General features: G+C 41.0%; 1 protein-coding gene across 2 annotated transcripts in view; it reads left to right on the top strand.

The window, feature by feature from the left end:
- Positions 1-16,331, top strand: part of GPC4 (glypican 4) — a 43,323-nt gene that overhangs the window by 23,985 nt on the left and 3,007 nt on the right. The window contains exons 3-8 of one of the 2 annotated variants that reach the window (XM_017856200.1): positions 6,275-6,440; positions 11,537-11,667; positions 11,781-11,927; positions 12,834-12,970; positions 14,311-14,486; positions 14,582-14,643. In XM_017856200.1, coding sequence (XP_017711689.1) covers positions 6,275-6,440; positions 11,537-11,667; positions 11,781-11,927; positions 12,834-12,970; positions 14,311-14,486; positions 14,582-14,643 — 819 coding nt within the window. Of the gene's footprint in view, positions 1-6,274; positions 6,441-11,536; positions 11,668-11,780; positions 11,928-12,833; positions 12,971-14,310; positions 14,487-14,581; positions 15,257-16,331 lie in introns of those variants that run through there. The other variant, XM_017856201.1, reaches the window with a different exon arrangement.

The raw sequence follows: 16,331 nt of genomic DNA, 5'->3' as shown, positions 1-16,331 counted from the left end.
AAAAAAAAAAAAAAAAAAAAAAAAATCTAGACCTTTTCTGCTTGCTTGCTACTATTGGCTGTGCAAAAAAACAAAAACAAAAATAGTACAATGAATGTATGTTAGGAGGTGAAATAAACTAAAAGGAAATGTATTTCTAGCTTCAGTACAGCGTGTTGACTATCATCACTGTGTAATGTGGCTTAAGGCTTGTTCTGAATTACTGAAATGAAATCCAGGCTGTGTGAAGAGTTCTGTTCCAGCATTTTTTTTCAGGCTGCTTGCAGTAGTTTTTAATGTGGTGTTTGGAAAATGCAGGTTATTGGGTAGAAAGTCTCAATGTATGTGAAAAGAGTCTTTGCAGAAAAGGCTTTTTATAGCAGATTATGGCATGCAGATGTCATGATAAATGTATATATCCTGAGGAAGGCAGGAATGAGTATTTTTAAAAGAGTTTTAATAAGTTGAGAAGGAAATGAGACGTCTTCCCCCCACATACACACTGACTTTTGCCATGAAACATAGATTGGCTCCTAAAATCTTAAATTTTAAGGTACCGCCTACAGTTACCTTATCATTAAGAAAGACCTTGGTCAGTCTTGAAGGATTTTATAGGCTTGGAAATTTGGTATCAATGTATTGTCATTATGGGTCAATAATTCAGATTGATTTTGATATATGAGTTAATATGGAAGTACTCAGTCCAGATGTTATTCCCTTTCTATCATACCACCCCACAAAAGTAAATGAATCAAACCTCATTCTTACGTAAATAATGTCAAAATCTTTTATTTTATGCAAATTATGTCCCATTTTATAGTAGGAATTGATCATCTCTGCTACATTAGCTACAGTTCTTTCAAAACGTTAAAACTTCGGTAAAATATGTAATTTTTTAAAATGTGAACTTTTTTCTCTCCACATCCGGCAGTGTTTTCTTGAGCCTTTGAATTCTTTGTGAGCAGGGACTGATGAGTAATATACATATATTCATATCCTTTTTCTCACCCATGGCACCTTGAATAGTTCTAAAGACATAGCACTGGCTCAGTAAGTCATTATTGTTTTACTAAACAATATGTCATCTCATCCAAGTATCTAGTGAGATATTGCTCCATAGAACAGTTGATCCTAAATTACCCTCCAACATAAAAATGGATTCATCTGGTCAATAAACATTGAAAACTGAAAATTGTCACTAGAAAACATCCAGCTCCGTAGTGGAGTGTACATTGTACATGGAGATACTGTACTAGGTCTAGGAGCTCTGGCAAAAGGATTAGGCTTATGTACTGCCATCAAGGTTCCTATAGTCTGTTACTCAAAAGAAGCCATTTAGGTACATTATCATGGAAGTCAACTACACCTACTCTGCAACCAAATTGCCTAGATTCAATTCCTGGTTTGGCCATTTACTGGAAGACCTTGTGTGAGTCCCTTAATCTCTTGGGGCTCCACTTCCTCATCTGTGAAATGAGATAATACTCACGTTGTATGATTATTTTGAGGCTTAAATGAGTTAATACATGTAGAGTACTTAGAACAGAACCTGGTACATACTAAATACTGTGTAAATGTATCATAGAAACCAATAAAATCCGAAATCCAGTCTTGAATCTTGACCTCAAAACCCTCATGACCATGAAACCATAAAAGCTAAATAAGCATTTTCTTTAAGAGATCATTAAACCATTCTTTTATTTGAAGGGGAAGGGAGGAATGTACAGTTTTCTTTTCCCATTTCTTCATATGATTTTAAGAAGTAACTATTAAATCACTAAGAGAGGTCTGAAAATGTAACTTTAGTAAAAGTAGTCATAACTCCTACCCCTGCTCTTAACCCAGCCCCAAGGATTCTGGAACTTACTAATATCTAGGCTCAACCAACCCTTCTAAATAAAAGAAAAAAACATACTAAATGTTAGTCAAGAGCTGTGCCCCAAGGTAACAATCAAATTGAACAATTTAAGTGGCACGCCATGCCATGCCGTGGAGAATAAATACACAACTGAAGATTAAAGGGAGACCTTTTTGTTAATCCCTGTGTGGTATGATCTACTGCTTGGTTTTGGGTCTTACGGAATAAATCTACTTCAGCAAATAAGTTTTTGAAGACTCAAAAGAAGTAATTGATTTTGAGGGTTACCAGGGAGTAGAATGTGAATGAACTTGAATTTCTATTCAAAATGAATAAAGCCCCAGAACAAAGTCTGACTTAGTCCACTGTTATATTTGCTTAAGGGTGAAAGGTTTGCCTCTAATAGTGTGGAGAGACCATTGAGAGCTAATGAAAGAGCCCCCAGCAGTGCCTGGTATATTACCATGTGACAGTAAGTGCCACCACTGGATCCAGGAGATCTCTGACTTTCACCAGAAGCTCCACGAGAGAACTTAAATTAAAGTTGCAGATTGAACATGCCAAATGTGAACATTTAAGATCCGAAATGCTCTAAATCTGAAACTTTTTGAATACCAACCTGATGCTTAAAGAAATGCTCATTGGAGCATTTCAGCTTTTGGGTGTTCAGTTTAGGGATGCTCAAACCATAAGTATAATGTGAATATTAAAAAAAAAAAAACCCAAACACTTCTTGTCCCAAGCATTTTTGATAAGGGCTACTCAACATGTGTCATATACTGTGTAGCTTTTTCTTCCATGGTGGTGGCACACTTTTGGCTCTTACACCAACTTACATTGCTTCTTACTAAGATGCCCCTAAAGACTCCAAAAGAGAGGCAGCCATTTTGTTTACCCATTAGGGTAGTCCAGAGTCCTTGACACTCTGGGCTCACCATTCTGAGCCTGGGTGGGTCGACAAGGCTGGGGCCCCAAGGCCTGGGCAGTGCTAGCATTATTGCTGTTTTATCTAGGGGGATGAGGCTTTGCAGGGGAGACCTGTTTCTTTAGGTCTTGAAAACTCTTCCCTTTATATTAGGGCCTCATCCCACTAAAACAGATTTGCTTTCCAGATTCTGAATTCCCTTCATGTGAAATAGTGCATGGTGGTCTGACTAGTGGTTATGAGACAAAAGACAGATTTTTTTCTAACTTTAATATTTTATGTGTCCTTTCTCTTTCCATTTTTCTTATAACTTCCTCATCTCTCTTTTCAGTTCTGATATTATTTAGTGTTTCTGTAGGACGTTACAGCTGAGTTCCCTGTGACCATTTTTAGTAGTTACACAACAAATCATGTACAGAGCATGAGCCAGCACTTAGCCAAATAATGAAATGGAAGAACTCTGCCAAACTCAGCATCATAATTTTCCTTAATACAACTCTACTGTGTCATTTAGTATGGTCTCTTTTTAAAACTTGAGCCTCCATCAGTCTATTTTAGGGGAGGGTACTACAAGGTCTATTGCATAAATGATTTGACTTGCAATTGAACTAAGAATACAATGAACCATTTCCTAGAGTTATTTTTTAAAAGAGTGAGAAAGGGCTTCTTTGAAAAAAAAAAAAGAGTGTTTTCTGAATATAACTATCTTGGGTCTAAAATTTTTGCTCATTTCCTAAAGTCCTTTACCACTTTGGAAATGCTTTGTATTTTGTAGAACAGGTTTTGTATTCTAATATAGAAATTCTTAACTTGCCTTGCTACCTAAATTCAAATGCATTCCAGAATAATCGCTGGCACATAGTAGGTGTTCAGTAACTATTTGTTGACCCCATAGCTTTCTGCATTTCTTCTTACTAGGGCATTGTCTCCTGTTAAGCATAATATTCAACAAATGTCACGCGCTATTCAGTGATTTTTCATTTCGTAGCCACTTGCATAACTTTTACCTCTTTAAAATCTAGCCATTTTGCAGTCTCATCAATGTGGAACCCAACTAAAACTAAAGTAGAAAATAACCAGTGCCTAAGATTACAGTTTCCTGTCATCTGGCAGGGAAACATGATACATCTGGGAAATCTTTTCATCACAAATGCTTGATAAGGTACAGTACTGGAATCTGATGTTGTGAGGTGACTGTCAGCAAGTTGCTTGATCTCTTTGGCTTTGGCTTTGGTTTTCTTATCTATCAAATGTGAGAGCAACACTCAGTGATCCTATGGTCCCTTCCAACTCTAAGACTTCTGTGATCCTATGCTTCTCAAGCCACCTCCCCCCTCCAGTCCTGTTTGCTCCTTTATAAAAGGAGAGGGAGACATGTAGGGAAGTCTTAACAATCTGTGGCTTTAAAGGAATGAACTTTTAGCTGTCCAGCAAATCTGGCTATCCAGAAAAGGCCATTCCTCTAGGGTATATTGGTTAGCCAAAATTTTACTGTACATTAATACATAGTTAGGACTAATTTAGTGCCTAGGAAAACATTTGGGAATGGTTAAAACTGTGGAAAAATCTTAATTCTTGGTAGGGAATGTTGACTTTAGTGTATACAATTACCATTTTATTGTTAACACATATTCCCCCCTTTTAGGCTAGAGCCTTGTTTGGGATGAGGGGAATGGATGTGCGCATGCATCACGTAGGAGCCTGATTGTTTATTTTTTCTCCTGACACTACTAATCCCCTGTTCCTGTTCCTAAGGGTACTGCTGATAAGTGATATCCAAAGTAACACTCCAGAGCAGGTGAAGTGCATTGCCGGGCTGCCCTGCATCCCAGCATCTGTTCCCTGTGGTGGTATCTGCCTCCAAAAGTCTGTGTTTGCAGAACTGGTGGGTACTTATACAGAAGAATACACTAATCCTCTGATATTGACTCCAAAAGAGGAGGGTGGGGCAGAAAGAATGAGGAGACAGGAACTTTTAATTAGCTGCTAGAATGCTATACCTAGCCCCAATCCTTTCTAAGCATTGAAGAAAACAAGTGACCAGATGGAATCAGCTCTTCTACACCCCAAATAGTTTCACCTTATAAAACTAGATGAAATGAAGTCCCATTTCTCTGGAGAGGTCGGCCAGCCCAATCTGACTTGAGTAATGTTTCCGTCGTTCTTCCTTTCCTTCCTCACGAACTTCCAGTCGTAGCCACATGTGTACTGCCATATGGTGTCCCAATTTGTTTCCTTCCTTCCTTCCTTCCCTCCCTCCCTCCCTCCCTCCCTTCCTCCCTCCCTCCTTCCTTCCTTCCTTCCTTCGTCTCACTCTGTCACACAGTCTGGAGTGCAGTGGTAAGATCTCGGCTCACTGCAACCTTCATCTCCCAGGTTCGAGCAATTCTCCTGCCTCAGCCTCCTGAGTAGCTGGGACTACAGGCACACGCCACCATGCCCGGCTAATTTTGTATTTTAGTAGAGATGGGGTTTCACCATACTGGCCAGGCTGGTCTCGAACTCCTGACCTCGTGATCCGCCAGCCTTGGCCTCCCAAAGTGCTGGGATTACAAGCGTGAGCCACCACACCTGGCAGCTGGTGTCCCAGTTTCTGCCTGATGTTTAAGCCCCTCTAAATTCTGGCCACACACATACTCCTGTGCACCTGACCTTATTTCCCACAATTTCCCAACCCCATTCTGAGATGCAGTGATATGTCCTGTACTCTCCTACAGGTTTTGTTCATTTCATTGAACTTACTTAGGATGCTCTCCCTTTGTTTGACCACTTAAGTCCAGCCCCTTTCTTGAAAATTTAACCAAAGTCCCACCTCTTTCATCAAGTGTTCCATGAACACTCTGTGCTTTAGTACTCCCAAGCCTTGGAAAGCCTTCACATACCCCTCAAGTTTAAAATTACTCATATTCTGCCCGGTAGAATATGTTAACTTTGCCTTCTGCACAGCTCTTGGCACAGAACAGAAGACACCGTAGATATCCTTCTAAACCTTGATTTGGGGTTAGGGTTGAAAGGACAGCCTTGTAGTCAATGTGATTCAGAAGAAGATGTGCTTCTGTTCCAGTCCGGCAAAGACAAACACTGATGGTTGAGGCTATTAGTAGGGCGTGCATGGTGGGCACATGAAGGTAGTCTCCTCTACTGCATTTCATGGCTCATCCTGGATAGTTATCTGTAAAAGGATTTTGAGATATTCGAGCAATTTATGTGTGTGAGAGAGAGACTCCAGGAGGGAAGGGGGTGTGGGGGAGGAATGGGTGTTTACAGGGTGGGAGTTGGTGCGCCTTGTTTGTTTTGGGTCATGTGATGTTCACCTCCCTCCTCTCCCCTGTCCCAGCATGTATCTTTTATCTAATCTACGTCTTCAGGAGGCAGTCCAGGCTTACTAATTGTGATCAATTACAACTCATTCTTAAGTGAATGGCCAAGTCTTCAGTGTCAGTGTGATAGAAGCAATTTCTGTCTCTATTTTAGCCCCACCACTACTATCTTTTTTTCTTTTCACACATTAGGTAAACCCCACAGCCCAGTGTACCCATGCCCTGTTGAAGATGATCTACTGCTCCCACTGCCGGGGTCTCGTGACTGTGAAGCCATGTTACAACTACTGCTCAAACATCATGAGAGGCTGTTTGGCCAACCAAGGGGATCTCGATTTTGAATGGAACAATTTCATAGGTGAGCAAGTGATTACATATTTGCATTGCTAGAGATAGCTTAGCTTCCAGTCACAAGGAATGTTGTAATTGGCAGCTATGAAATTTGTTTGTTTTAGTGTTATTTAGTGTTTGTCAGAATCCTGACTATGTAGATCATATTCAACTACTTTGAGTATAGTAAAAACATTACTACAAGTGAATATTCCCTTGAACTAATGGTGGCATTTCTGAAGGTAATAGGTACAGTGACTGCCAGGTTTTAATAACGAGAAAATGCTTTTTTCTCAGAGACAGTCTCTTTCTGTTACCTAGACTGGAGTATAGCAGCAGAGTCATAGCTATGTGTAACCAGAAACTCCTGGGTTCAAGCGATCCTCCCACCCTCAGCCCCCCAAAAGCCCTGGGATTATAGGCATGAGCCACTCCCTGAGAAAGTGCCTTTTTGATATTTTCCCCCTAAAAGTCAGTTGTGTTTATGATTATAGGCTTGTATCCAAGTAAATGCTGGAGTACAGTCCTCATGGAGTTGTGAAAGTGGCTTTTAAAATGTTATATCTGTTACACTGCAACCAAATCTTCTGCAAACGGGCCAGATATGTATTTGTTATTTGGATCAGGTGAAATCTGATTGAGAAATTTAGGGATTCTGTTTCTGTACACGATTTAGCAATAGTAGTCTGCTCTGGTGAGAGTGGAAGGACTTTAGCCCTGAGAATGTAAGGGATACATATTCCTGCATATATCTTCCACCTAGAAAACCATTCTCAGAGCCCAGACAGCAATGTAAATGAAGTGGCCAATTGCTGAGAGGGTTAGTTATGATTTTGGGGAAAGGACAAATTAAGGAGAATTTAAATGTCCAGTTGTCAATTACTTTGATGCCTGAAACAACAGTGACCAGTGTTGAAGTTCCTTATGCTGAGTATTAGTAGGACTGCACACACATACTAACAGCTCACAAAAGGAAACTCACATTTTTCCCCACCCCAGTCACCTTTGCATAATTGCCAAATTTGAATGTCTTTATAAGCACCTATTTTTCACTTATTTGTCCAAATCATGGGAACATGCATGCAGTTTGCTGGCTTGTTTTTTTGGGGGGAAGTGAGGGGTGTTAAGGTTGGGGAATGCTTTTTAGTCTGTGTGAGAGCTAATTACCATATTAACTCCGTTTGAAAGTGCATCAATAAATTGGCTCCAACAGATTCTTAAGAACACTGACACAGGGGGAAAAAAAAGATGTGAATATTAAGCACTTCAGCACAATTGTAGCCTAAATAGCTCAAAGCTAGAAGACCTGAAAAAATCTTCTACACACAGAAAAGCAGAATCTCATGAAAGGGAAGGCATAAGACCAGCAAAGACACACAGGCCAAATGGCACATCATGCCCAGAATGAAGCCATGGGAGAAATTGTTGATTCAAAGTATTTCTCATGGAAGTAAAACCCATAGCATTTCCAGATCTAAAGTCGCTGTTTTTGTTTTTTTCTCTGTCTCTTTTATCCCATGCTCATCCCCACACCCAAATGTCAAGTTTGCAGTTCTCTTTTGCTAAGTTGAATTTTTAAAGAAAGTTCATGATCCTCTTCAATTTCCCCTATAATTCACTGTTTCTGCAGGCAAAGTAGTAGAATTTGCCATATGGTACAAAAAAAAATGTATGATGACAGTGATCAAATTTTGCTAACTTCTCTACACACACATTGGGAATGGAACACAGAAGGGCATGGCTTGCCACTATTTTGATATTCTAATATGTCTAGCAGCAGCTATAACTAAACTCATATCCTTATATTAAAATACAAATGCTCCTACGTATTTTTCCTAGAGTTTACAGGTCCATATAAAATCAAAACCACACTCTGGCTTTCTCAATTGATGTTTTAAATCAGTTACTGTGAAACAAAGAGGACTTAAGTTGCTGCTGTTCTTGTTGTGCGTTTTTAAAATTACATTTGTTGTCTTTGGAGAAAAAAATTAAACCCAAGTAGAAGTTGATAGGATTTCTGAATCGATTTTCCCTAGTTATTTTAAGTGATAACTTTTTGGAGGGATGAGGTATATAGTTGTATCTAAACTTTGTTTTTAATGGGTATACTATTCTTTATTTCTAATAAGCAGATATAAAAGACCAGGAGTAATAGACATTGTTAATCTCCAGTGCTTTTTCATGAATTTTTCACAAGGGTTTAATTAATCTGCTTTGTGGTTGTAGAATTCAGTCCCAATTTACATGCCTCTGCTGTAAATTCTTTATTTCTTGTCTCTCCCTTTTTTTTCCTCTTTGCAAGGAATTTTTCTTTCCCCTTTAAATGACTGCAGCTAATGAATGGTCAAGGGCTTTTTCCCCCTTCTTTAAATCAGATCTTGGGGTTAAGTCGGGAAACTGCCTTTTGTTCTTCCAGTCAGGTCGTGAGGCTGAAGATGTGGGTTTCTGATTATTGGCAGCACAATGCAAAAGGAATCGCTTTCCCTAGTGAGAAGGGGATGCTTTGTTGCTGGGGGTGTGGGGGGAGACTCAGTGCCAGTGTCTTGAGCACTGAAATCATGCAGTTGGACTAGACCCTTTAAGAGACTAAGGATGAACCGGTTTTCCAAATCTGTCTTCTTGTTGCCATGCTCTTCCTCTCCTCTCTTAACTGCATCTGCAACTGGCCATGAATTGAGACCCTGCAGTAAATGTTGAAGTCTTGTCAACCTTTTATCAGGATGGATCCAAATAGTTAAAACACCTTGGAACTTGGTTTTATAAGAGGCTGGTTTATATGAAACCTTCACTTGGAAAAACAAACCAAATATCTGCCTTGCCCCTACCAACAAAAGTCAGTTTCTGGAGAATCATAAATTACGCTAAAGTGCACCTTGTTCTCCATCACATACTGTAGCTGTGTTAACATTCATTTGACTCAGGGCCAACCCTATTAATGTCGCATGTTGCTGCCAGTGGGAATTTAGTATGGGGATTGCTGGCGGGGGCTCCAGCCAGGTCCTGGCAGGAGCCAGTCGGATATCCCACAAACAAGGGCCCCGTGGCTCATATCAGCCAGAGGAAAACCCAACTCCAAACCAGTCATCTTTGGCTTTCTCTTGAGGCTTCTTATCAGGGCTGGCTGCTGTTACAGAAGAGCCGATTGATAGCCAATCATGACTTCCTCCAGGGTTAGAGGCAGCTTTGGCTCCCGGGCTGCAGACTGCAGGCAGAGTGCTCTTCAGTCGCATTCTTCAGCTACGCAGCATGCAACGCCATGGCACCGGCCCCAACAAAGGCCCAGCTTCCCCCTCCATTCCCAGGCTCTTGTGTATAGCTGGCTGGCTCAGAGTTTACAAAGACGCCAAAGAGCCAGAAGAATTGGGGTTTATGTTTCCTTTTAGTCATTCACAAACACATTAGTGATCTGGCCATTCCTCGCCGCTAGGGGAATAAGGAGATACAAAATGCACTGGGTGTTGTTGTTGTTGTTGTTGTTGTTGTTGTTGTTGTTTAAACGTATGCATTTTAGATGTTTATTATCTGTCTATTCATAATCTTTTTATTGGGAGCAGGTGATTTCTTCTCAGCTTACGAAGGAATATGCTTTCTGTACATGGCAGCCCTGATGATTTGACAATGATGAACACATTTAAGTTGTGCTCCACTTGTTTACAAAAGTCTCCTTTTGCTAGCACATCAAAAGCATTTTTTTCTCTCCTCTAGTACAATGGTATATTCATGCTTTCAGCCCTTAGAGTTAGAAGCATCACTTGATTGGCGCTTACCACAATGCATTCTGAAACTTCATTTGTTATTACTGTTTTAAAAATTGCATTTCACGGAAATCTATTTGTGGTTTGTGACATCGGAATTGTAGTTTAGAGAAATGACCCCATGCATTCAAATGTTGTGTAGCATTTGTTCTAGGTTGAAGGTGAAAGGTTGATGACCAGATTTGGTTTCATTGATATGCTGATGCCTATGCTCCTTTCCACTAGAAAGCTTAGGTAGAAGCTCAGCTGGGGGCTGCAGTTGTCAGCGGTGTTCTTTGGAAAGGGCACAATCTTCCGGAAACTAGCCCTTCTTTCTAGTAACCATCCTTGCACTACCTGAAGGTGATAGATAATGTTGGTCTAACTCCTTTCTTGCCATGCACTAAGCACTAGGGTGTAAAGCGGTGATAAACAAGTTTAAAAGTTCACTGTTTGTCATTAATGAAGCATCCTTTTTGTCATTTGGGGTTTTCATTTCGAAGTTCTTCTAATTTTGTAAAACAGGTAGCAGGCAAAAATACTAAGCTTCATACTCCTTAGAAACATGTATGTCAAGAAAACAAAGGCAGTGTATTTTATTGAAGCGATTCAGTGCTTACTGGAAAATGCTAGACTACTCCAGAGTCTAAAGCAGGATAATCGGTGAAGATACATACTGTGAGCCCACTAATTTTGTATACTGTGTCTTGTGTCATCTTTTCACTTTGGAAAAAAAAAGGAGGTACATGCTTTAAGATCAATTGAGGCCATTGTATTTGCAATGAGAAGTTTTTCTTAATACAAAAATTGGATTATTCAAAGTTTTATTATTTGAAAAGTCATTAGAATTCCTAGGAACCCTTTCATTTATATTTTCCAATGGTGCACTCAAGGATCTGAGGGGTTTTGTTTTTAAAAATGAAAGAAAAGAATTAATATGCCAGCATCTTAACTGATTTATGTTTTTGACTCTTATAAATGGAATGTGAAACGAAAAGATCCTAGGGAAGTCTCTGGGAGAACTGGCATGTTCTTTTGCCTCCAGCCTTAGGTTTGTCTTCTGGGAGCTAACTAAGCCTTACAGTGACAGTGGCTGACACACGAATAATCAGTATTGAGGAAAGTTCCTGATTTGGTTTCCTTGCTGTAGAACTAAGCCTTCATCTGGCCATTTCACACTTCAGAGAGCTAGTGTTACATAGTGACTAAATGCAGTTTGGTGTAAGGGAAATAGATATAAAACATAAAACAAGAATTCATTATGATCCATGTCTTACTTCCCCACCCCATTCAGGAAACAGGAAAAAAAAAAACTTAGATTGATTTACCCAAGGCCAAACTAATGATTGACTTTTTATGCTGTGTTGTTCTTCCCCAAACCTCATATTAGATGCTATGCTGATGGTGGCAGAGAGGCTAGAGGGTCCTTTCAACATTGAATCGGTCATGGATCCCATCGATGTGAAGATTTCTGATGCTATTATGAACATGCAGGATAATAGTGTTCAAGTGTCTCAGAAGGTAATGAAGGCAGGATGCTGGAAAGGGAAGCTGGGGAACCACCCCTCCCCCGCCCGCCCCACCTCATGTTGGCATGTGACTTCCCTAACATGACTACACTTACTCCAATGCAGGTTTTCCAGGGATGTGGACCCCCCAAGCCCCTCCCAGCTGGACGAATTTCTCGTTCCATCTCTGAAAGTGCCTTCAGTGCTCGCTTCAGACCACATCACCCCGAGGAACGCCCAACCACAGCAGCTGGCACTAGTCTGGACCGACTGGTGAGCATTTTGGCAGGAAGGGCCGTGTTTAATGACAGTGAACTGAAAACTCTTGCTCAGAATGAATTTTTAGCTGGAAGGCTGACAAGTGTGGGTCTTTCGGGTGTCACTTTTCAAGCAAATAGGATGTGGATGTCAGTCAATCTGCCTGTCCCATTTTCTAGCTCAGAAAGTTCCTGGGTAGTCAAGGAGTTATGATACAGTAAGTCTTGTCACAAAACTTCTCTTTAGATTCACCATGCATTTACTGAACATCTACTATGTGTCCATCACTGTGCTAGGCACAGAGAAGCTCAGAGAAATAAGGCAGATCCTTGTTCTCAAAAGGTACCAACAAGGAGGCAAAGAGGGAGAAGAAGATGTTCCAGGTTTATTAACATAAAATGATGTTTAGTAAACGCTGAGACGGGAGAAGAGTGAATAACTGTAGGCAAATTGCTTTATCCACAGTAATATGCTACAAAAATGTAAGAAAGTATTACTACAGTAGTAGGAACACAGAAGAGGGAGTCTGAGGAGACAGGGATGGAGAGAAAGAGCAACAGCAGCTATGTTTCACAGAGTGCATAATATATGCGCTTTATCCTGACTCTAAAAGCCTTAGGAGAAGAGACTGCGTATTATCTTTGAGCCTACAGGGCATGGAACCTGGTAGGCCTCAGATGGTACTTACAATGAGGTGCACGAGGGATCTAGGCCACTCCTTTGGAACTTATATTTCAACTATTCATTTGAGTGGTTTTGTACTTCTAAGATATAAATTGGAGTTGCATCTTCCTCTTCTAACTAAAGTTGAAAATGAATTGCATATCACTCTGGAGATACTTTGGAAATGGCCAGAAGGCACATTTGTAGGTAGTTTTGTCTTGTCTTACAATGATCCTTTTTTTGTTGTTTCATAATTAGGTTACTGATGTCAAGGAGAAACTGAAACAGGCCAAGAAATTTTGGTCCTCCCTTCCGAGCAACGTTTGCAATGATGAGAGGATGGCCGCAGGAAACGGCAATGAGGATGACTGCTGGAATGGGAAAGGCAAAAGCAGGTTAGTGTCTGTTGAATGAATTTGAAGTCTGTCCCTTCCTAGATGCCTGGGTGACCTTCAGAGAGGGTTCTCGCAATTGTCACCCGAGGCATCAGGAAGCAATTCACAGTAGGTAGCAACAACATGGAAGGCTTCTAGGCATTCTTAGGAACAGGCTTTGCACTGGGAGTATTGAGAAGGCACCCAGTTACTTACAAAGAGTGCTGAGTCAAAAGTTTGACAGTAGTTATAGTCTCGTATTAGGGCCGTTCCAATAGTGTCATTATTTTAAAAATATTTGATGCCCGTTGCTCTTGGCCCAATGGCCTAGCCTAATAAATAACCAGTTCTCAAAGGTTCCATTCTCTGACTTGAAGCCCTGTGTCCCTCCCTTAGACACTCAGTAAGTTAGAGAAGTACCCATACTTTTGTTTGTTTGTTTGTTTGAGATGGAGTCTCGCTCTTTTGCCCAGACTGGAGTGTAGTGGCACAATCATGGCTCACTGCAACCTCCGCCTCCCGGGTTCAAGCAGTTCTCCTGCCTCAGCCTCCTGAGTAGCTAGGACTACAGGTGCCTGCCACCATGCCCGGCTAATTTTTTTTTTTTTTTTTTGTATTTTTAGTAGAGACGGGTTTTCACCATGTTAACCAGGATGGTCTTGATCTTCTGACCTTGTGATTCGCCCTCCTCAGCCTCCCAAAGTGCTGGGATTACAGGTGTGAGCCACCACACCTAGCCAGTACCCATACTTCTTTACTTCAACCCACCAACCTCCTCAAGAGGGATAGCTTCCTTTCTTCCTTCTTCCTTCCTTCCATCCTTCCTTCCACAGAGTATCACTGTCAACCTGCTAGAATGCAGTGGCGAAATCTCGGCTCTCTGCAACCTCACTGCAATCTCAGCTCACTGCAACCTTTGCCTCCTGGGTTCAAGTTAATCTTCTGTGTCAGCCTCCTGAGCATCTGGGATTACAGGCGCACACCCACCACACGCAGCTCATTTTTATATTTTCAGTAGAGACAGGGTTTCGCTATGTTGGCAGGGTTGGTCTTGAATGCCTGACCTCAAGTGATCCACCCACCTCAGCCTCCAAAAGTGCTGGGATAGCTTTCAAGAAGGTTTCCATCAAATTGGAGAAATGAGGAATCCACAGGAACAAGAAAGATTAGAGTTCATTAGGAATTGAAGAACTTCCATCTAATTTTGCTTGGTGGAAATATTAGAATCTAGCAGAAATATTTGATAATCTCTTGTATAATCTTGATAATCTTCAAGCCTGTAATCCCAGCACTTTGGGAGGCAGACAGATAAAATCTTTTTGCTTTACGAATCTTCTTACTGGGGTCATTTTACATTCCAGGTACCTGTTTGCAGTGACAGGAAATGGATTAGCCAACCAGGGCAACAACCCAGAGGTCCAGGTTGACACCAGCAAACCAGACATACTGATCCTTCGTCAAATCATGGCTCTTCGAGTGATGACCAGCAAGATGAAGAATGCATACAATGGGAACGACGTGGACTTCTTTGATACCAGTAAGCATTTGTGGTTTGAAAGTACAAGTTGCTCTTGTATGCCTTCTGATGAGAACAAGTGGAATGAAATTTCTATTCCATTTTTTTTAAACTAGGTGATGAAAGTAGTGGAGAAGGAAGTGGAAGTGGCTGTGAGTATCAGCAGTGCCCTTCAGAGTTTGACTATAATGCCACTGACCACGCTGGGAAGAGTGCCAATGAGAAAGCCGACAGTGCAGGTGTCCGTCCTGGGGCACAGGCCTACCTCCTCACTGCCTTCTGCATCTTGTTCCTGGTTATGCAGAGAGAGTGGAGATAATTCTCAAACTCTGAGAAAAGTGTTCATCATCAAAAGTTAAAAGGCACCAGTTATCACTTTTCTACCATCCTAGTGACTTTGCTTTTAAATGAATGGACAACAATGTACAGTTTTACTACGTGGCCACTGGTTTAAGAAATGCTGACTTTGTTTTTTCATTCAGTTTTGGGAGGAAAAGGGACTGTGCATTGAGTTGGTTCCTGCTCCCCAAACCATGTTAAACGTGGCTAACAGTGTAGGTACAAGAACTATAGTTAGTTGTGCATTTGTGATTTTATCACTCTATTATTTGTTTGTATGTTTTTTTTCTCATTTCGTTTGTGGGTTTTTTTTTCCAACTATGATCTCACCTTGTTTCTTACAAGCAAACCAGGGTCCCTTCTTGGCATGTAACATGTACGTATTTCTGAAATATTAAATAGCTGTACAGAAGCAGGTTTTATTTATCATGTTATTAAAAGAAAAAGCCCAACAAGCAGTAAAATTTCCATTTCTCCCTGTTATTTTAGTTGCCTTATCTGGAGAGACGTGGAGGTGATTTTCTTTTTTTTTTAATTATTATTAAGTTAGGACAGAATGTGAGGACACGAGCAGGCTTCTGAGCCACTTGTCAGATTGTATTCAAAGCATCAATCCAAGAAGAAGGTTATACGTCCTTCATTTATAGGTGGTAATTGGAAGAGACTGCAGATTACTGCTTTGAATGAGTTGAATTACATAAGCTAAGATCACTGTAGGTCCATTTCCTGAACCCACTTATATATAAACTGTAACCCATTTAGAAAAAGATTCTGGATATCCTCCCCCTTGAAGGATAGAAGGCGTTCAGGATGTCCCAGTTATCACATGTTCACACTTGGGTTTGGGGGTGTTTTTAAAAACCAGGCAGGTTAGCTAGCCCACCGTGTGCTAGTTTTCATGTTCACACTGACCCTATTTGAATTAATATCCCAATGGCAGCAATAAATGACCAGCAATCTCACTTGATCCCCCTTGTTAGAGTGGTCCAGATTTCAAACCCAACTATGTACAGGGAGCTGTCTGGGAGCTAGCCAGAACTGGGGTACAGCCTGGGCTCAGGGAATAGCTGTCAACACTCGGGTAAAGTTTTTGTCTGTGCATGCGTATCTCCATTTGTTTTGGGAACCCAGTTTTTGTTTTAAGAGAGTATAAGGTGTCTCATTTGAGTCTTTTTCTTACCCGGCCCCCTCTTAACAGTAAAACAAAGGACTTGCCATGGTTCACACCAATGTGCTGCGATCCAAGATATCAGCCAAGGAGCCCACTTAGGGGAGAACTAGGTGTCCAGATTTTTGTACGTGTTGTTTTTCTTCGGGGGTGGGGCGGGGTGGGAGTAGGTAGAGCTGAGAAGACTACAAATTAGCAGTGACCTTTAGCCATGTGGGTGAAGTGACAAAGGCCATGGCCATATCTGTTGTCCCAGGCCAAAGACTAACAACTGCCTTGGCCCCTTGGGAATCCCTTCCTTGTGTCCTTACCAAATGATAGCTCATAAAACTCTGATAATGTAACAAATCACTTTCAAA

This window comes from Rhinopithecus bieti, unplaced genomic scaffold, assembly GCF_001698545.2.
Source record: "Rhinopithecus bieti isolate Rb0 unplaced genomic scaffold, ASM169854v2 scaffold_43193, whole genome shotgun sequence".
In the NCBI taxonomy this organism is placed as follows: Eukaryota; Metazoa; Chordata; class Mammalia; order Primates; family Cercopithecidae; genus Rhinopithecus; species Rhinopithecus bieti.
The sequence above is the reverse complement of the archived record's forward strand: the minus strand, read 5'-3'. Positions and strand labels throughout refer to the sequence as shown.